The 20,947-nt window shown below is 41.7% G+C and overlaps 2 protein-coding genes across 7 annotated transcripts in view; both read right to left on the minus strand.

Moving 5' to 3' along the window:
- cdc42ep4a (CDC42 effector protein (Rho GTPase binding) 4a) lies at nucleotides 1–14,154 on the minus strand. Of its 2 annotated transcripts, none has more exons than XM_067616431.1 (2): nucleotides 13,887–14,154; nucleotides 1–3,234 (listed from the first exon to the last, which is right to left on the minus strand). In XM_067616431.1, the coding sequence occupies exon 2, from the start codon at nucleotides 3,076–3,078 to the stop codon at nucleotides 2,020–2,022; it is 1,059 nt and encodes a 352-aa protein (XP_067472532.1). In that variant the 5' UTR covers nucleotides 3,079–3,234; nucleotides 13,887–14,154; the 3' UTR covers nucleotides 1–2,019. The 2 variants fall into 2 exon arrangements, with proteins under 2 accessions (XP_067472532.1, XP_067472533.1); XM_067616432.1 differs by lacking the exon at nucleotides 13,887–14,154 and adding an exon at nucleotides 4,347–4,497.
- A 4,541-nt stretch (nucleotides 14,155–18,695) lies between these two features.
- The window catches only part of sdk2a (sidekick cell adhesion molecule 2a), a 93,440-nt gene continuing 91,188 nt past the window's right edge, over nucleotides 18,696–20,947 (minus strand). For all 5 annotated transcript variants that reach the window (XM_067570481.1, XM_067570483.1, XM_067570486.1 and 2 more), the window contains one exon: nucleotides 18,696–19,873. In XM_067570481.1, coding sequence (XP_067426582.1) covers nucleotides 19,463–19,873 — 411 coding nt within the window. In that variant the 3' untranslated portion in view covers nucleotides 18,696–19,462. The remainder of the gene's footprint in view (nucleotides 19,874–20,947) is intronic.

Below are 20,947 nucleotides of genomic sequence, written 5' to 3' on the forward strand. Positions count from 1 at the left end.
TAAAGATGTTCAGGATTTCTTTTATTGAAAAATATAGGTTATTTTGGATAGTACAGAAAGAAGCTGTAAAGAAGACAACAATAAGGCATAATATACATAAACATTGTACAAAAAGGGCAACACAGACAAGTTCCCATTCGCACAAAACTGTGGAAATTACCTGAATATATTATGTAGTGTTTGAGTTATTGGCAACATAAATGTCCAGTTATGCAAATTCATTATTTTTCCTGCATGATATTAGGTCTTACAACCCTATTTATTTCTTTATTTTTTTTAACCTGCAAGCTGAAATTCTTAACTGAAGTTCAACATTGATTACCACCACACAGAAGGAAGTGACAGACAGATTTGACATGCTCTCCCAAGAGTGAGTTTCACAACCAAATTATTTTTGGCTAGATAATTATGATTTGGCACATCTGTCAGCTTCAGTTAAGGCAGTGAAATCAATCAGCACAACTGAGCCTCAATACTTTCTGTCCACAGTTTTTAATGATGCAAGAGATACATTCAAGCTGCAATGACTATGCAACTTGCATAAAAATAGTAATATTTTCTTAATGCTCTTGCATCTATTGCTGCCTGTGTCTTCTTTTTCCACCGACTCTTCAAAACAGACATAACACAAATAGAGAAGATTTTTCAAAGAAAATAAAAACAACAGGTATTAAACACCAAATACTAGTAGTGTCTGGTTTAATCGTGCCTGCTGGTGCACTGACTTAACAATACATAACCTAAAACCTTCCTCATACGTAGTGGTGGAAACTGTTTTGTACATAAGGCTTGACCCTGGACTAATAAGGATCAGCATCTTTTACACAGTTCAGTTGCACCACTGCAGTTGCTCAGATGTGCAAAAAACAAGGAAGGAAGGAAGGAAGTGGTTATCATCTCTTTTCAGTTTCTACTTGAAAGGACAGATTAGTAAAAGAAAGATAGCCAATTCATGTCAGTTCACGGACATTTGTAAAATCATGAACATTATGGCTTCAGGATGAAAAAAAAAAAAGTTCATTGGAGGAAGAGGGCAACAAACAGTGTTGTAATCCCTCTCCGGTGTGCCACACGCTACTTTTCTTTTCACACTTCTGGTTTCCTGTAGTAACACCATGCTTTATAGTTAATGCAGGATAATGTATCTCCATTTGCTTTACTTCCCTGCTTTTCTCTAATTGACACTGAGTCTAAGCCTGTGTGGCGCTCACAGTAATTAAAAACAAAACAAAAGAGAATTTTGGTTTTGGCTTTGTGGTCCAGCTTTACAACAGGAAACGGCAGCCTTTAAACAGTGTCACAAGGACCCTGAGTTACATAAGGAGGGGAACTATGACAGATCTATGGCACTTTACTATAATATTTTCAGATGAAAGAGGCTCAAGGCAGGGCTTCACACTCCAGTGACAAACACAGCCCCCTTTATTGTGACAAGATACCCACCAGTGATCCTGTGGTGACAGGGGCCTTCTGTTCAGCTCAGGCCTTATAATGTCCCACAGCCAGAGAGAGAGAAAGCGCAGCAAGAAGAGAGGCGAACTAGATGAAAAAAGCACATGTGACACGTCAAGTGAGAGGGGAGAGAGAGAAAGCTGGAACTGAGCCTTAGTTATGGAAAGTGTTTTTCCTACAAAAGTTCCTTTCTAACCAGTCCTTGCTGCTTCCCCGCTTACTTCTGGAATGTTCCATATTCAAAAAGTGGCTGCTCTTCCATGTCAGTTCCTTCAATGTTCAAAGGGAGATACGGATTGATAGACAAACAGAAAGTGGAGGGTGAGGATCTCTGATAGACGGAGTCTTGGCTCATCTTAAGGTAGCAGTCAATCCTTCTTTTTTTTTTTTTTTTTTTTGCAGACCTACAGAAGTTAGTCTTCTTCACAATCCCATCCCCACAGTATCCGACTACAGTGTCTTATTTTGGTTCAAGTGCAAATCCACACTTGTCAAAGGACTTGCAAGTTTCAAATAAACCCCTTCCAGAGCTCTGTCCTATTTTTTTTTTTTAAAGGCTTTAGAATCTCATACGCGAATCTCATCATCTTCATCCTCCAAGAAAGAGGAGAAGTTGCTTTCCTCCTCAGGCGGGGCACTGAAGGTGGCGCTGTCTGTATCTCCTGCATATGTCTGGCTGTTTGGTTTCTCATCCAGGGCAGCAGAGCCAGAGCTGGACACAGAGCAGCTGTCTAGATGCTGCAAGTGCTTTGGCCTTGTCTCTGGGGTGTACTCTGGGGTGTAGGGTCCTCCATGCTCAGGCTCCAGATCTACAGAGCTGGCTTGATGCAAAGAGGCCTGCTGCTGCTGCAATTCTTCTGCGATTTCCTCCGCCACCACCTGCTCCTCTGTATTCTCATCCTGTCTCCTCTCCATGTCATCCTCTTCCTCTCCGTGGGTGCTGAGGGGTGGTGAGGCACGGCCCTCACTGCTCTTGCCTTCCTCGTAGCCAAGATCGTCATCCTCCTTCTCCATAACCCCCAGGATTTCACCCAGCATGGAGGGTCCAAGGTCGACATGGAAGGACATAACTGACTCGGCGTGCTTCATTCCACCTCCGAAGTGGCGGGAGCTCTCTGGAAGCTCAGTCAGCTCACCAAAGCTCCGTTCTTCCAGCTCCAGGAAGTGAGCAGCTGCAGCCGCACCTCTCCCATCTACCTCCCCGTGCTGCTTTAAAGGACTGGAGGACAGACTCTTTGCCACCAGATCGTCCCCTCGGTCTTCATCATTAAGGAAGGGCAGGGACATGGCATTCTTCACATAGGTAGGTGACTCTCCAGGGACCATCAGGGAGTTGTCTCTCTGCTGGTCCACTCTCGTCACAGACTGGGAGCGTTTGCTGCTCCTGAAAGTGCGAGACAGGAGGCCAGGTCGGGGAGAGCGAGGGAAGGATGTGGTCTCGGAGGGAGGTTCTCCTGAGCGGGTGCTGAGGAAGGAGGTGTCACCGAAGGCATCACCACTGCGGCCTACATGCATGGTGTGGCGGAAGTCACCCAGAGGAGCACTGATCATCTCCCTGGTTAGGTCCATGCGTGAGCGACGCTTGGTCTGTGAGGAGCCAGACACTAGTTGTTTTAGGATTGGCATGGTGGCTGATTAGGAGTTTGTTGTTGTTGTTTGCACAAAGAGGTAGTAGAGCGATGTGGTCAGGCTACAAAAAGAGCTCCCAAATCTTCAGTACAATCCTTGTTAGAGACCTTGGAATGAATATTGATGCTCCTCAATTCCAGTCAGCATGGAAACCTGAAAAATGAAAATAAAGTAAATATATTACACAAAACCTAAACTCAATTTAAAATACAACACAAAAAAACTAACACTTTTTAAGTGATACATCAGTCAAAACTTAATGCACAATTAAAAAAAAGACAGTTTAAGTCATGTACAAACCCACTTACTAAGACACAGGAAACACTCTACAATGTCACACCAAACAAAAATAAAGAGGCTCAAATCAACTGAAACATAAAGCAAATGAGGAGCTTAAAGTCTTCAAGCTCAAATGATCTCATCTATTTACTGCACAACTTCCACCTTATGTTGCACAATATTCACACATGGCTGTTAAATCCCATTAAGTAAACAAAAAATATTTCTAGGAATTTTGTTCCATGTTCCACTAATTACAAGAGCCGAAGCTATCAATTATGCAACTCCATAATGATAAGCAGCACTCCAACATCAATGTGAGATGACCTCTAAAATGCACTGGGAAAAAAAAAGATGGGGATCACCACAGGATTCTGCTTTAAAACTGCATTATAATTGAGACCAAAACAGCAACCACAGACCAACATAAATTGGAGAGGGGTAGTCAAGAGCTGCTAGGGATTTTCTGGTGTGAAGTTCAACTTTGACTCACAATGTATACAATAAAAAACTAATCTTTCTTCAGGCAAATGAAGTCAATTATACAAGCATCAGAGAACAATAACACTCCTGTCATCTGGGTATGCAATTGACATTGTTTTGACAAATGTATATGGAATTGCAATTGGAGGGACGGGAAATAACAGAAAATATTCCCTAATCATCTTCCTCTTAGACAACAGTGTTTAAGCCCTTAGAGATTTGTGACTGACAGCTGATAGAAAACGACCTTCTGCATTATTGAAACATGTAGTCCAAACAGAGAAAACCTTAAGCAAGACTGATGCTTCCACAGGTACTGCACTGGAGGATAGGAGCAGGGTTTTCTCATTAGTGATCCATACATGAAAAGAGTACCGCCATGGTGGTCTGCAAAATGAAGTGCAAGCAGTTTCTACAGACATGCATCAAAAACACATGCACCTCTGGATGTGGGTGGAAAATCTCTACGGCTTCACGAAAGCAGGCCTGAAGAAAACGCTTACCTTGCTATGTTAAGTCTGCTCTGGCTCGCCTCTATCTTTGTTTACTCACACTGACATAGGAAGATCATCAAAACAGTCAGCGACTTAACTTTGACTTTGGTTTTCTACAGCAAAGCCTTCAAAATATATTGAAGTCAGAACTGTTTTTGGTAGAAATGCCGTTGGGAGGCTGTTTAATGTGGCAGGATCTCCCCCCCCCGTCTTTGCCAGCTGAGCCTCTACTCCTTTTCCTGTTAATACCCTCACCTGCCTCGGTTGCTATGGAAACACCCTCCTGCAAGCAAGCGACAGCATTTCCTGTCATGGGCTGCACTCGGCTTCAGGCTTCATAGAAGCATGCAACACATGGCCTCCTTCTGTGTTGCAGGCTTAAACACATGGCCTCCTTCTGTGTCAACCTACAGCTCAGACAATACAAGCTTTGAATGTGAGGTCTGCTATGTTTCTGCTCATTTACTCCATCCATGTTTTGCGTACTTTTTAAATGACAAAACAGAAATTAATTTATAAAAATTAATAAAGTACGTGTAAGATTGTAGCACTTTTAACTGAGGCTTAGACACGATGAAAAGATTCCATGAACTCCAAATGGTTTTGTGCCAAAACACACAAACAAAAAGCCCTTTTTTGGATAAAACATGTTTATTATTGCAGCTACATGTTCTGATTTGTTTTTTTGGGGGGGGGGGAGATAATGAGGGGGAGAGAAATAGTTCACACCTAGCCAAAAAACAAGTTTTTTCTGACTAGTTGCTTCTGGGTGGCATAAACAGACAGGGAAAAAACAACCAGCAGATGAAACAAGAGGAGATGGTAAAAGCCCGCCCCCTACATTTCAATCCCCCCCGCCCCCTGGCCAGGATCAAGCTGAAAAGCTCAATATTGCCCATTGTAGGGACATGGGTCCAGAAATTTGTCACAGACCAGCAGGCAGACTGTTCTTCATCAGTTCAATCTAAACCAGATCCAGGCAGCTATGTGGCCACACAGACCATTTGCAGCCACCTCAAACCTGATTCACAGCCCTGCTATATTTATAGCTTTGTGTATCCTTGCGAAAGTGTGTGTACATGCACGTGTGGGTGTACACGTGAATGAAAAAGTGGAAAAGGGCCTGAGAAGGCAGCAGGCAGTTAGCGTGGGAACCACGGGGTCACAGCGGGGGGATTGACTTCATAAACAGACTTTCACAACACTCGGGGTCTGGCTACAGCAGAGCCCACTGGAGACACAGAATGTGGGACAGAAACAGGCAGGACGAGCGAATGAAACATGTCTGTATCATTTTATTTTGACAGCGTAATCGGAAACCATTTATAAGGTCTTGAAAAACTAACACTCACTGCACACTTCTCTGACCCACAGACCTTAAATATTATCTAAATGATATGTAGACTTTTTGAAGAATTTTGAATATTTCTGCAGATGTCTTGATGTGGATGTGGTATTTCTCAACTGCTGAGTAAAAAGCAGCAGAGCATTCATGCATGCACAAACACACTGCGTATAAACTTGAGCACACTAGGAATGTTTCCAAACCATCGCCAATGCTGCTTCACTTCTCTCTTCCTTTAACATCTGCTTGGATAAATGATATTTCAGCCTGTTTCCCCAAATGTATTTATGCCATGGGAATGTAATGTAACCTCTGTTTATAGATCACATACACATTTTATCAATATAAATACCTAGCCGAGGTTAATGGGGGGGTTCTAAATCTGCTTAAATATGATATGGTTATAGCCACTACTTTGTGGGAAAAAAAAAATACACACCCAAATCGTCTGAGGTTAAAGCACAGAAATAACATAGAAAGAAGAAAACAGAACTCATGCTACCGAACGGGTGAAAAAAGCAGCACTAAATCAGAGCGCAACCTCAATTTGTACACCTGGGAGAATTGTAACTCAAAGGAAATGCCGCAGTCATTTCTCAACACAACAACTAGACAGATGCTTCATCAGAGGAAGTGAACACACACGTCCGCTGTAAACCTAAGCGATGACTCAAATCACTCACAGTTAACATGCATCCATTAAAATGGACACAGCACAAAAAACCCCAAACAGAAGACAGTGAATTTATACAGGAAATCAAAGAATGATATCGACTTCCTTCTCTTGTCAATACTCTCACACTAGGCCAGTCAAGACTAATACACAAGAGATTACTCACAGACACACACGCACACACATGCTCACTCTGAAACATGTCTAATGGGCCATTTCCCTAATTGAGTATTGATGCATCTTCTTTGTACTTCATTCATCCAGCGTGTATTCTGCTGTCTGGGAGAGGACGGCTGCTGCAGTTTTGGGAGCTCTCCGTCTGCCTCATTTGAAGCCACTGACCTGGATGGCCAACTGAATGACCTGAGGGCGAAATGATTTTAGGGGATGGGAGGCCACATGCACCCAAATCTGCGTGAAAAAAACAAGGACTAAAACTGCTGGTTTCCTCTGACCTACTGACACTTCAAAACTGCTCGGTCTGAAAATTAGCCTGACAGTCACAGTCATACCATTTGCAATCCCATTTGTCAGTGAAAGCTCTCATCCATTCTTGCATTTTTAAGTGCAACACTGACAAGAGGTATACTGTTCAGGAATAGGCTAGTGCGCACACACACACACACACACACACACACACACACACACACACGTTCCAGTAATTAAGCAGACAAATAGCCTTTAGTAGATAGGTATCTGTCACGCAACTCAGTTAGCGGGCCTGAATATCTCATTTAGGAAGGAGCAGCCCTAGGACAAACAGTAGAAATCACATTATCTCTCAATCACACAGGCAGGGAACAACAGACATCAAGCTGATGCTTCTGTTGCAATTTGGTGCTATATAAATAAAATTGACTTTACTTGACGCCCTCTGAGATAAACACAGCAATGAGAGAACATGCTGATTTAATGAGAATTTACAAATAAAGCCCTCCTACTTACATAAAAGCCAGATTTAACAGTTGCTTAAATGGCCCATTTGGGGCACTCTGAGAGGCATACCATTTGCTTGTCGTGTTGTGAATTCTGTTCAAGTTGTTGACCTACAGGGTATCTCCTCAGTGCCCTCCTGCCCTTGCCGCCCATTTGCCATGCTATTCTCCACCATGCAGTTCCAATATGCCAAGAAAGCCAAGGGCTCATTTTGATCAAAGTGTAAATCCTCTGTGGTCTAAAGAGCACGGCAAATCCAAAATCTGTAGCTGTGAAATGTGGGGGAAACGCTGAGCATGGTAACAGACTTTTTCTGCACTTGCTGACCAGTCACATAAGCCTTGGTCTCTGTATGTGTGTTAGTTTTTAATGACCAACTGTTTAATTACATTCTGACATATAATGAAATTATAAAAGTGAGAAAAGACAGTTATTTTCCTAATAAAGCTAAAATGAGATATATCCTCAACCGCAAGTAAAAACACCTTAAATACTAAAACTATTTCTCCAAAATGCAACAATAAAGTCTCTGAGTACAGGAAGGAGAAGAAAAAATGACTGCACAAATGGAAGTTATCACTACATTGACATGTATGATTCCAGTGAATAATTTCCAGTGAGAAACATGCTGTCTTCACTTAGAGACTATTTGGATATAAAATGTCATCACTTCATCATTTTATCCTATTAGATATTTGTGTGAATGAGATCACAGTGACCTTGACCTTTGACTACCAAAATCTAATCAGTTCATCCTTGAGTCCAATTGGACGTTTGTTCCAAATTTGAAGAAATGTCCTCAAGGCGTTCCTGAGATATCACATTCATGAGAACGGGATGGACAAACAACCCAAAAACATAATGCCTCCGGCCATGACTGTCGCCATCGTGGAGGCACAAAAAGAAAAAAAATCACATGACAGTGTTTTTGCCATCCCCACTCATACCTGGCACGCTGGTGTGAGGCAGGTTTGTTATGCTAATATCACCTCACCCAGCAGGAAATTCTGCTAAGTTAGGAAGAAAGCATAACAGATTTTTAGAGCTTCCCTGCTAAAAAAAAAAAAAGTGCCTGCGGGTTTTTCAATTGGCATTCCTATCTCTGAGTACTAAATCTATTGCTATCCGTCTATCAGTGAGTGGAATATTAGCGGTAAGCAGCTTGGATGGGATGAACAAACTTACAAGAATTCAGCAGTGTTCAAAAATAGCCATCAGAGCTGGTAAAAGATTATACAACGACTGTTCCACATAACCAGTATGGAATCAAGGCTGTATTAATAGAGCAACCCTTCAAACTTAAAAGTGTCATCATAATCATCAATAGGCCAACTATAAAACTCCCTATTTGTCACACATATAGATCAGACAAGCCAGCGAGAAGAAGGAAAAATGACGAACAGATAATGACGAGGACACTATAATAGCTTTCAAAAGAAGAGCCCCGTCAGCCAATGAAAGGGTTCTGGCAGAGAACAGACCTGCAGCGAATCAGCTCGACATGTACCAGCTGACCTCTGACACCCAAGAGGAGATGACTTGTTTCTTTTACATTTACAGCCAACACAGCCTCCAGACACGACACTCCGTCTCTTTCTCTCGGCCCCCGCGCTTTGATGAAACTGACAGCTTATATTAGAGACACAAACTGCAGATGGCAGACAAGAATGCTGTATTCTATCCAGCTCAACACACTGAAGAATGAAAAGTATTCTGCGGGAGAAGCAAGACTGATAAACATCGTTTTCACACACACAATAACGCTCATTCCTACTCCTTGCTCTTATCAGAATGTAAGTTACAAACATGCTAGTGAAATTGCAGCCAGCATGGCTCCACATCAACGTCATCTACTAACTGGGCATGGCATCTAAACACAAATGAAGGCAGAAGGGAGGCTAAAAATTGGCACCAGTCTGGCATTTAGAGTGTCTCAACATCATCAGAGAGAGAGAATGAGCAGAAAGGAGGTTGACACTGGCGATATCAACATGAGAGCATGCCAGAAATAACCACTTAACATTATTTTGAATGTCTTCAGCGATGAGACGTGGCTAAAATTTCCCCAGCTTTTTTCACTCTGAGCCAGCTGGGCCTGCAAGATCAACAACTAGCCACAGGGTGTTAATAACTATCCCTGTCTGAACAACATCTGAGCACTCTCAAACTGTGCATGCACGTAGAATTGCTCAAATATGACCAATTACCGCTGAGATGATTGACTGACACCAGTAACCTCAATACAGCAATTAAGTCCCTTTCACACATGCACTGCAACCCTGAATTTATGTAGACATCACCAGGAGGGAGGTGTATGTGAGAAGGCAAATGTCTCAATCAGTTGGACCAGACATTAACAGACTGCTCCCTGCCAGCTCCCTAGTACAAAGTCCGTGTAATGTCCGATTGAGCCCACGTGTGAATAAAGTAAGTCATTGTCTGGAGAATTCTAAGCAAGCCAATGGGCGTGTTGATGACATTTCTATCAACGAGCGCGAAACCGAAAGAATACAAACATCCGAGGGTGAAGAGGAAGGATCATTTACACAAAGACGCCAATATAAATGTCTGACTGGAGAGACAACAGGATTCAGGAACTTCTGTTGGTGAGGGCCGATGCCAAAATTGTCAGACAAATTCAATGAACGGCGAGAGAATTGGTTGTTTATAACCACAGCGTATTTTTTGCATCCTGTCTAGCCTCCTGCACGCTCTCTACCCAGGCGCCATCCCTCACCTAAACCAAACAGAGTATTTCTAGTAGCTGAGAACACATCTGACACAGACAATCTCCCGTTGTGTGCTACATGTGTGAAAGGGCATTGGAGTTCATACGAGAAAACGGCTTTAGTCTACTGCTTCCCAAAAGCAGAGATTGCATAGCCACATGTGATGTAAGTTTTTTTTCACAGAGAAACATGCTGTCGTGTTAGGGGGTACGTCCACAGGAAGGGCAGGGAGAAAATGAGCTAATAAAGCCTCCCATCTCTCCGGAAATCTACTCAGCCTGCCCTTCCTGACCACTCACAATATCAACAAGGCTGTGCTCCATCACTCTGTATTACTGATGGGCTAACCAAACAAACACAGCTCATATCTCCATCAACACAGAGTTTTAATAACCTACAGGGATGCGGGCCACTGCTGAAGCTGTATGCTCAACAACAGCCATAAATGCAACATATCAGTATGTGGAGTGCCTGAAGGTCAGTGATACTAATTATTTTAGAAGAGGACTCCAATCGGATCTTCTCCATAGCACGTAGCTGAGTCACAGCTGATGACAGCCTCAGGCCCAGGTGTCCGTATCGTCACCCAAAGCAGACTGACAGAGACTGGCCAGGTGTCTCTTAAGAGCTGCAGAAGATGGAGTATGCTTACATTTTGAAACACTCGAGTGAAAACCTGTACTCCTCCGATGGAAAGAATGCGGGGAAATTATGGGATCCAGAGCATCTTGCTTTAAAGTGAAAGAGTGCCATAATTATAGGGTCAGAGCAGCAGAAAAGCAACAAAATGCGCTGGCTGGAGGGAAGCCAGAGAAGCAGCTATCAAACAGCTGAGGACTCTTTTTGTCAAAGATTATATTTGAAAATATATACAAGAAACTACTTGACTTGTGTATGGCAAACTGTGCCAGCAGAGGAGTATTCTACACTCTTGAGTGGATAAAGATTGCATGTGTTACATCTTTTTTAGAATTTAATATTGAATTATTGGATTTATACAAATCAAATCAAATAGAAGAGACTGGCTCAGATAGAAATACAAAATGACTTTGTGCCAAAAAATAAAACAAACAACACAACTAACAAATTCTTCTGGACAGACTTGAGAACATTTTGAGCGGTTTAAGATTATAAGCCATTGTCACTGTCTTAACGCTACACTGATATCAACTCCATTCAATATTTACAACTAGTGACAAGGAAACAGGATGGCACAACAGAATAAACATTTCCTCTGGCTTATAGTACTAACCCCAGCATACTGGGTCACAATGCAGACCAGAAAACAATGCTGCTAAACAAAAGCCACAGGAACAAACACAACATTCACACACTGACACATGAGACGCCTTTAGGATTTGATGTTGAGACAACAAGGTTATAAAAAAAGGTCATGGAAGTGAACTGATGAACTGTTGCAAACAAGCCAACTGTGTCCATAAATTCTGTACTGAGAGAATGGAGGTTTTCTACAACAATTAAATTTTCCCTCAGCTGGGATTTATGTTGCTTTGCGAGGCAGCTGGATTCGTGAGATCACGACATCACAAGATCACGTGAGAATCCAACTTGTAAGGCTTCAAGTTTACACGCTTGTGTCCGAACCACCGTTGGTTCGGACCAATAAGCATTGGGAATCCAGCTGCCTCGCAAGGTAAGACAGTAATAGACGGTGAGAGGGAGGTGAGACTCATCCAATCACCTACCAAGTATTTTTTTTGAAAGTGCCCTCCCCTTTCCAAACAGTCTCCAAGGACAACTTCTCAGATGCTTTTGTGTAACAAACCATCTGGCGCGTCGGGTTAGGATTTATGTGTATCATTTGCAGACCTGTGGTAGTAATTAAGAACAATGTCAACAATCCAATATGATATATTTGTCCTACACATCCCTCAAAAGACTTGTCATGTCCTCTATAATAATCCAGCAGTTCACTATCGCATCCTCAGAGGCATTCCTCCGGGAAAAAAATAACAGTTTATGTCGGTATTTCCTGGAATGCAAAGGGCCTGGACAGGACACACGCATTGCCTCAAACGAGCACACAAACTGCAGACATGTTCAAACATGGATGCAGGTCTATACACTCACTGGCCACAAATAACATACTAAAGTTGCACTCCAGCACTACTGAAGAGGGTGTCTTGAGGTGCTGATTATTGTCGAAATGAAAGTACTCTAAACCACTCTTTTTTGTAAACAAAATTCAGAGCAGGTTGTGTTTTCTGGGCTATGAGCCAGCAAATGCGGTCTACACTGAGCAGTGCCCCATAACAGAGTGCTTGGCACAGTGTCCAACACCACATGGAGGAAGGATAACTTTCACCTTCAGGCACTAAACACATGTCTCCTGCAGGCAATTAGATACTTTGTAATTTAAGAAACAGAAAAAAGTAGAGGGAGCAGAACCTGTGCAGACCGGTTTTAAATAAGTCGCCCGTCCTGAAAGGCATTTTAGAGGCATTTCTGTGAAAAGGTAAACAAGCTAAGCCATGGCATATACATCCTAGAGATGAGGCTTGTTTGTTTGCTGCGTCGTCCACCTTAATCCATCACAGCGTCCAGGTGGAGCAATTTGACATCTTACAAAGCCCTCTGTGTGTTTTGGATAACTCAGGTCAAATGTCACATTTAAACCTGCAAAAACAAAGAAAAGCCACCCAATTTGCCCCACAAGCAGACCACTGATAAGATTATCTCCTCAAACAAATGCTAAGGAGTTCTTATCAGTATGGCAGTGATTGAGTGATGGCCTACAGACCTGAAGTCCATTACCTTATCCCAGCCAATGAGCTCATCAGATGCCATCGTGACACCCCTGCCAAGCAAACTGAACAAGACTGCCAAGTCAACAGGCACTGTGGGTAATGAACTAGACAAACAGGACAGGCCTACACCGCATGTTGGAGCAGAACGTGTGTAATGTGTGATGACATTAAGTCATCATCTAAAACTGGATGTGCCCTAATTCAAGTCCCCCTACTGCCCAGAAAGACATTTTACTGACTCTGGAGTAAGTTTACAGATGTTCAAAATAAACCAATATTGCCAAAACATACATTTGCACAGTTACATTAGAGTAATTAAAAGTGCATCTGAAAATCAGAATGTAAACATCTCCAAATTACATTGTATTGACGACATTTGATCACTAATTTGTAATAACCTACCCAGGGACTAATTAGCTAACTCTGGCACATTCACACTGATGTGGATACTGAAATGTTGATTAATGTGCACTGTCCCTGGTAAACAAACAAACAAATAAACAAACAATAAAAAACAAATGAATAAACAAACCCATTTTACCCACTTCTGAATATTTTGAATCTCAACATCTGCTCTCATGTAAGGCCTCTGCGGTTTTCCTTTGTGGGAAAGTGATATGTGAAAAATATCAACATTGTTCATTCATTTCCGCTTCAAAACCTTCCCAAACAAGCTAATAACACCAATATTAATATTCGTATTACTAAATTAATATTGTTGCTGAAGGACTGCAGACAAAACAGGCTCGATTCTCGCCACAGCAGCTGTCTCCACAAATAAAGGCTCCAGTAAACAATAAAAATAATTTTCTAGCCTTCAATTTAATAGCACTTGATCCATTCTCGCCTTCATCATTGTCTAATATTTCGATCACATTACAATAATGCTCTGATTCTGGGTGGGTCAATGGCAGGAGAACAATAAGTAGCCATACTACAAAGCATCAGCTGCCTTGCGCACCGTGCGCTTTGCTGAATCACTGTCTACATCAGCAGTATAAAAGATACACATTTGAGCATCATAAACAAAAGCAAAGGTACATTTTATAGATTGAAATCTAAGTGCGAGTATAAATATTGAAGCGCGCACACACTTACCGAGCATCCCATTCATAAAAGCCGGGTGCAGCTCCACTTTTAGGCCCCCAGCAGGCTGACAATGGGGGCGCATTCGTCAAAGGAAATGAGATGTTCAACGTTCAGATCAGCAGTTCACGGGAATCCAAATAACACTGTTGGACAGAGAGGCTGTTTTCTTTTTCCGAGAAGTGTTACTGCTGCTGTCACCGCATCCTCAGAAGCGGTGCTGCTGCTCTGAAGCGCAATAACTCACTACAATGCCTCCTCCTGCCTCAGTAGTGTGTTTGAACACGCCCTCTTTACATGGCTCCTTAAAGACACAGGCTGCCAGCATGGGGCCACTCAGACAGGCTCAGTCTCATTTCCTGCACTCTGATAGGCCGGGTGTGTGTCATGATGCACACTAACGACACACTATGAAAATGATTAACAGGAAATAAGAATTTTATTAGCTCTGTCTCACCCGTGCTTGCTACCAGGAAAGGAAATATTAATTAAGCATGCAAGGCTGCAAAGAATTGGTGAAACTTGCAAATAGCAGTTTTGTCCTTAGCCAAGGTTGTGCTTTCAGTAAGGTAGCTGTAACTTTCACTTTGTGATATTACAAAAAAAAAAAGGGGCTGATTGTGAATGATTGTGAAGAGCTAAGAATGAAAGAGAAAATGTGCATGGTCATCCTCCGTGACAACAATGAACATACTACGTTCATTGTTGCTTCCTCCTTTGATATTGAAGGAGGAAGCAGACAAATAATCCCTCATGTAGTGTTCTACATTACATTTCTGGGGAGGTGCATGAACACCACACATCATAAGACTAACAAGGTTAATGTGTCATTTTTAGCAGACTGTTATGAACCTTTAAGCACTATAATCGTGGAGAATGAGCCTGGGACAATTAGAATAAGGCAAAGCAAGATATCATATTGATACAAGATGAATTTGATTCATTTAAAATAAAAAGTATGACGTTTAAAAATCCCTTTAAAGTTAGTCATCTCCTTCCAGCTTCCTTTCTTTTAAAGTCACAACCTAACCTTTTCAGTTAAATTAATTACACTATGAAAGATGTCCAAAAGCTTTCATGGATTTCTCCCTGTTTGGCATCATTAACTGAAGATTTTATTGAGGAACTTAACCTTTTGTTTGACTTTGTGTATTCCAGGTAGATCAGCTTCCCTCTGCCTGTTGACCATTCATTACCCTTTTGAGAGGAGGAACTTTTGCAGTGGAAATGAGTGGGAGGAAGCTGAGATACTCCCCAAGGCTGTGCATGCTCACCTTGAGCTCAATTGAAAGGAATGTGTGAATGGTTGATAATTATCAAAGGACAAATGTCACTTGGCTCCAGTACCTTGATAGAATGACTATTCACCTTTTCTCTTTACAGCCCCTTTGTTGTGTCAGTCCTGCAAGTCTATCTACCCAAGCTACTCTTTAAAATCTCTGTTCTTTCTGTAATGTAGTGAGCTGTATGGAGTGAATGTCCACCACACACATTCAAGAGCTATTTCCTGCCTCTGGCTACGTTCCCAGTACGGTCTGTCCCAGCTGATGGGAGAGCAGCGCTCTTTAAGATGAGAATTTGACTGCAGTGGCCTTTCGTCCAGGATCAAGTTGCATTAGAGTTTAATGTATTACTTTTTTTGACATAGAGTAACTGCCTTAAATCATTCCAACTACTTCTCTCTAAAATCGCTGACATACACTTGAAATAAATATTAACTAGCATTTGAATGCAGCTGGTCAAATCAGATTTTTTTTTTCTGTTGTGCTGAATAAGCACACATTTCATGCATCCAGTGCTCAGTTCTCTAATGAAAAAATGTTGAAAATGCATACTCACTGGTGTAAAGCAGCATCCTATCAAGAGGGAACTCAGTCAGGTGAACGTAACGTGAGAAAAATATGACTTCCTTTAAGTGTGTAATGTTTCATTAGATTCAGTAAAGCCCACATAAAATCAAAGATGGTATATTTTCTTCCTCTCTCACTGACTGGAGTGCTGCAGCTTTGTATACTGTGTTAGCATCTGTGACAGCTCGCCTCAGTGGTACATCAGTAGAATAAATTTGTGCAACAGTGTCTTGATCCTAGGCTTACCCATTTTTATGAGTTTTTGTTCTGAAATCTTTCTAAAAGTCCATTCTTAATTCTGGTACTTTGGACCTTCAGGAAAATCTGTCTGGCTTCTCCCTGTTTCACCATCTGCTTAGTGCTCAGGGGGTCAGATGCTGAGTTTTCTCCCAGACTGGGCAGATTGGGGCCCCTTCAACCTTATAGAACTTTCACACTGGAGGGTTTGGCAATGCCTTACAGAGTTAACAGTCTGGTGTTGTGTATCCCTTTAGTGTGGCTGTTGCTGTGGTGCCAGCAGATCAGGGACAGAGCTGTGTGACGTAACAGTTTCTTTCTTAGTCCTGAAGGAGCCTGCCTGGAATGGAGGTTCACTCCTGTGTGACTGGTACTCGTTCTCATTCATTTGCATGTTTTGCACATAAGTACCCTTTAACCTTTTAGCCATGCTAGTCCACAAAACCTTCACTTGTTGATGCTGGGTTGGGTTGTGGTGGTCATATACTGTGTATGGTGAACAGGATGTTCAGAAAGTCCCAACTGACTAAGCAAGTGTGTGCAAATCTCAGCATGGTGCTCCACAGAGGAGAAACAGAGACCACTAGAGTCTGTTTTGCAGAACTGGGGTCACAATGCATAATGTTCATTTCAATTAATATTTCAATTAGACAATAAAGAATTTCCATTTTTGGTGAATTCCTTCTCATTTGTCAAACTCAAGCCTGGATAGATTAACTGACTGCATGTTGATTACCATGTGATTCTAAAGCAGAAGACTTCTACATTGTGACAAAAAAATGTTTTGTTCATCAAAACTTTTTAAAAGCTGTAACTTCCAATTTCCTTACTCTATCACACATTGTTATTTTGTCCTAATTTTAGAGACACCAGTCAATAGGAGTTAGCTGTTTTGCAAATGCGCTCTGATAAACTCCAACAAGCGCAGTCAGAATGAGGACGCGCTCTATGTAAGTCGGTCCCATGAGAAGATACTGAACTGAAATGTAACAGATTTGTTGATGTGAAGCTGTGTTTGTGCATCTGTGTGTGTGAGAGAATGAATTAGAGTGAACAGAAGCCCGGCGCATGTTTTTTTGCTGTGAAAAAGGCAGAAGGTGAACAATAGTTATGGTAGTGTTTAGTGTGAAATATTATTTTGAAATGTTACAAAGCAATGTGAGGTATTTAGTTTTTAAAACTGAGCAGAGTTTAGTTTTTGGAAACACACCAAGTATATTTCACAATCTATCCTATCCCCATGATTTATTCTGTCAAGTAAAAATCTTTGTTGGAGATTTTGTTGAGGGTAAATAAAGATATTCCAGTAACAACTATCTGTACCCTTGACTTGACTTTCTACTTTTCCTTAAAACCTTACAGCCTGATCCCTCTGTTCCTCCCCCCTTTTGCCTTGCTTAAGATCAATGTTTTCCGGCCTGAAATAAGGAGATTAGCCAGGCACACTCTCCCACCCTCCCCCAGCTTTTCAGCATGCTTGCACCGGATCAGGTTCTTCTTCAATTTCTACCATGTAACTCATGCTCTTATGCATCCCAATTATGTCTCTGTTGTGGCTGAGAGAGTCAGGTCATTTCTGCACTGAAGGATCAAGTGTCACATATAATCACTTTGTTTTCCAGACCATGCTAATAGGTCTATTTAGGATTCTCTATGTAAAATAGTTGTCTGCAGGCTCTGGCATGATTTCTTTAAAAACCTGTATGTATGGCACTATTTCAAAGCTTTATCAAGATCTCCCATTATGTTAAAATTACCATATATATCATCTGCCTTATTTCCCATTATGTATTGTTCTGTATAATATTCCATTATATTCAGATGAGGCATGAAGAAAAAACATTACAAAATAGAATAATTTATTTTAGAGAGCTATCATGAATAGGTCCATAATGTTTCCTTCATGATGTATACAGTGATGTTCACATTGGGAATTTGACAGATGTTATTTTGGAGCTCAAAGACAGACTGTCTATGTTTATACACTATGGATCCAAATCCAGCACAGCAATGCCCCCATTCAACTTTTGTAAAGAAACAACATGTCCAAAAGTGTTGTAGAAAACATCTCATATCATAACATATGTATACGTATGCACTGTGAGCATAAAACACGTTTTCAGTCATCATACCAGTGCCATGTTACACTGTAACACAACAGTTTTACTGTAGTATATTATGTTGAACACATAGAACCTCACATGACAGTCCTTGGTGATGAAGTTCACGCACAACTCCTGTGTACTGTTGATGTCCATTATTAAATAAAGCTTGTTAAATAAGCATAGATTCATACAATTAAGCTGACTCCTACTTCAGTTTGTGAAATACATATCAGCTTTTTTTTTTTTTTTATTAAAAAGTAAGTGAACAATTCCATGTCGTCTTTCCAGTAATGTTGTCACAGGAACCCATTCTTCAAAATATTTAGCATTCTTGAAAATGATAGCTTTCAGTTTGGTTACTGTTGTGAAAATCAGCATTTTACTAATGTTCTTAATGACTTATCAAGCTGATCAAAGTGAGTTAATCTTGAAGTTCTTTGACAGCCAGTGCAAGCATTATGTTTGATACAGCTGTGAGGGTATAAGTTGAACCAAGAAGATTTGTGCTTTTGGTCCTAAGTTGTGTTCTGTGGATAACATAAAAGCAAATGGATGCATATTATAAAAAGTTGTCTTAGCTTGTATATCTACTGTACCAGCACACAATCAACACATTCCCCAGACTACTATAAAGGTGCCACAATGCTTTAATGTGATTCATAACATTGTCACTAGTGATGTTCTGAAAATGTTGAGCTTTAAGCTGATTGATATAAATATCTGGTAAACAATATGAGACAAGTACATATAGTAAACACATAATGCAGTTCCAACAATGATTAGGCAGAGTGAGAAAGTCAAAGGCAGCCGGCGGCCACGGTGACCACTGGTGCCTCTCTCCAGGTCAGAGTCCATTTCTTACTATCAGTTTGTCCTTTTTTCAAACATCACATTTCTCCATCAGAGTTGCTTTTTCCACTGTCCAATATCAGCAAGCCAAGTGGTCCATACTCTATATGGTTCTAAGGTGGTTGTTTTCCCATAAAGCTCTCATATTAAACAATAATACAGTGTTTTTTTTAAAACAAGGATTTCTTTTTTCAGAACCTCAGGTTCTGTTCTCCCTTGTTTACATGGTCATTCCTTCAAATAAATTTACTCAAGCAACGCATAAAAACTTTCAAATGATTGTCTTTTTCATAGAATACATATCACATGGATTAACCAACCATACTCGCAGCACACACAGTCATACACACACACACTCTTCACAGAGGAGAAAGCGCTATTCAAGATGCCTTCAATGCTTAATATTGAGCAACAACTCTGTCAGTAAGACAGAAAAATAATTTAAAAAAAAGATCAAAAAAAAAAAAAAGACCAACAAAAAACCAACAACAACAAACTCAAAGACTCGTCCTCAGGGTCCTGTTGTTATTGGAAGGAGAGCTGTGTGTCAAACGAAAGAGGAGAAGCCCGCGGTAGGTGCCTGAGCGGCACAGCCCAGGCTGCTCGGGGGCCGGTAGAGGGTGCTGTGCTGGCTCGGGGGTTCGGAGGACAGCAGGGAGGGGGTGGGAGTCCGGCTTCCCTTAGGCCTGAACAGAGTGCCCTGGCCCTGGCACTGGGGCTGTGGTGATGGGGCACTCTGGGGGAGGAGAGGGGGCAGAGGGGGCACGGGTGGCGGGTGCTGCCGTGACTCCTGTTCCACCAGGGGCTCGGGCTGGGAGTAGCCATACGCCGGTGGACGAGAGACGCCCTTCTGCTGCCGCCGCCAGGAGTTGTAGTAGGTGGGATCGCTGATGTAGTGGTTGACAAAGGAGTGGGTCTTCTGCCGGCTTTGATCCATCTCATATTCGCTGTCGCTGCCCTGTGAGTAAGAAAACACTAATAGTTACAAAATACTGTGTAGTGAAAAACAAAAACGTACATTTAACACATTTACTACAGAGAATAATGACAGCTATATTTTTATGCTGTCAAATCTCAAAGGCTAATTCTAACCACACAATACTGAGTCATAACACTAGGAAATATCTACTGAGAGACAACTGGAAATCTATTAAACCATGTGCAATTCTACGGGGCAGATAATCACTTCTATTTGGCATTTTTCACACATAGGAGCTCACCCATAACTCTTTGGAGCACAGATGTGATAAGCGTACACAAGAGTGTCCTAGAATTGGACAAAGGCAGCGTTTACAGGATTCAATTGCATGTAATAAGTCATCAGTCTTGTAAGTTACAAATGTTTATGTGGACAAATCTTGTCACCTCATTGTGTCCTAGCACAATGTTTGGGCTGAGAAATACAAACAGGTAAAAAAAAGAAAAAACAAGAGCAAATTACTCTCAGAGAAAACATTACGCTCTTGGCACATTGGTGTGCCTGACAAGTACCTGCCCATCTACTCTTCTGTTGCACTACAGCTTAACAGATGTCGAAGCACCATTTATTTGCACAAGTGGCAGGTAAATAGTGGGAGGCTTTGCAGAGGAAAAGAATAACACCAGTTTGTGTCTCCCGGGAGAGCAGGGTTTGTTCAAACTGGGTTGAACAATGTTTTGATTGTGCAGGTACCAGATAAATTGGCCGGGGAGACCCGGGGTGGTGTGGGAAGACAGATGTTCACAATCTGCTGCAAACGGCTTTTCTGCTTTTCGTAACCATCGTCCCTCATCACTTCTAACCTCCCTGTCTCGCTGCTGGACCTCCTTATTCCACACACACACACACACACAATCACACATACAGTGAGCCGCTGAGATAATGACACAACCATCTAGAACCCAGCAGCCCATATTAACACGACATTTCCTGTTTGAGGAAAATTAATTAGTTGTGAAGATATTTTGAGACACTCGAGACATGAGAATCGTCCCTATTCTTCCTTCTCATGGGAGACATCAGTATTAAACCTCACATCTGGAGATGTCAGCC

Source organism: Thunnus thynnus, chromosome 17 (assembly GCF_963924715.1).
Source record: "Thunnus thynnus chromosome 17, fThuThy2.1, whole genome shotgun sequence".
In the NCBI taxonomy this organism is placed as follows: domain Eukaryota; kingdom Metazoa; phylum Chordata; class Actinopteri; order Scombriformes; family Scombridae; genus Thunnus; species Thunnus thynnus.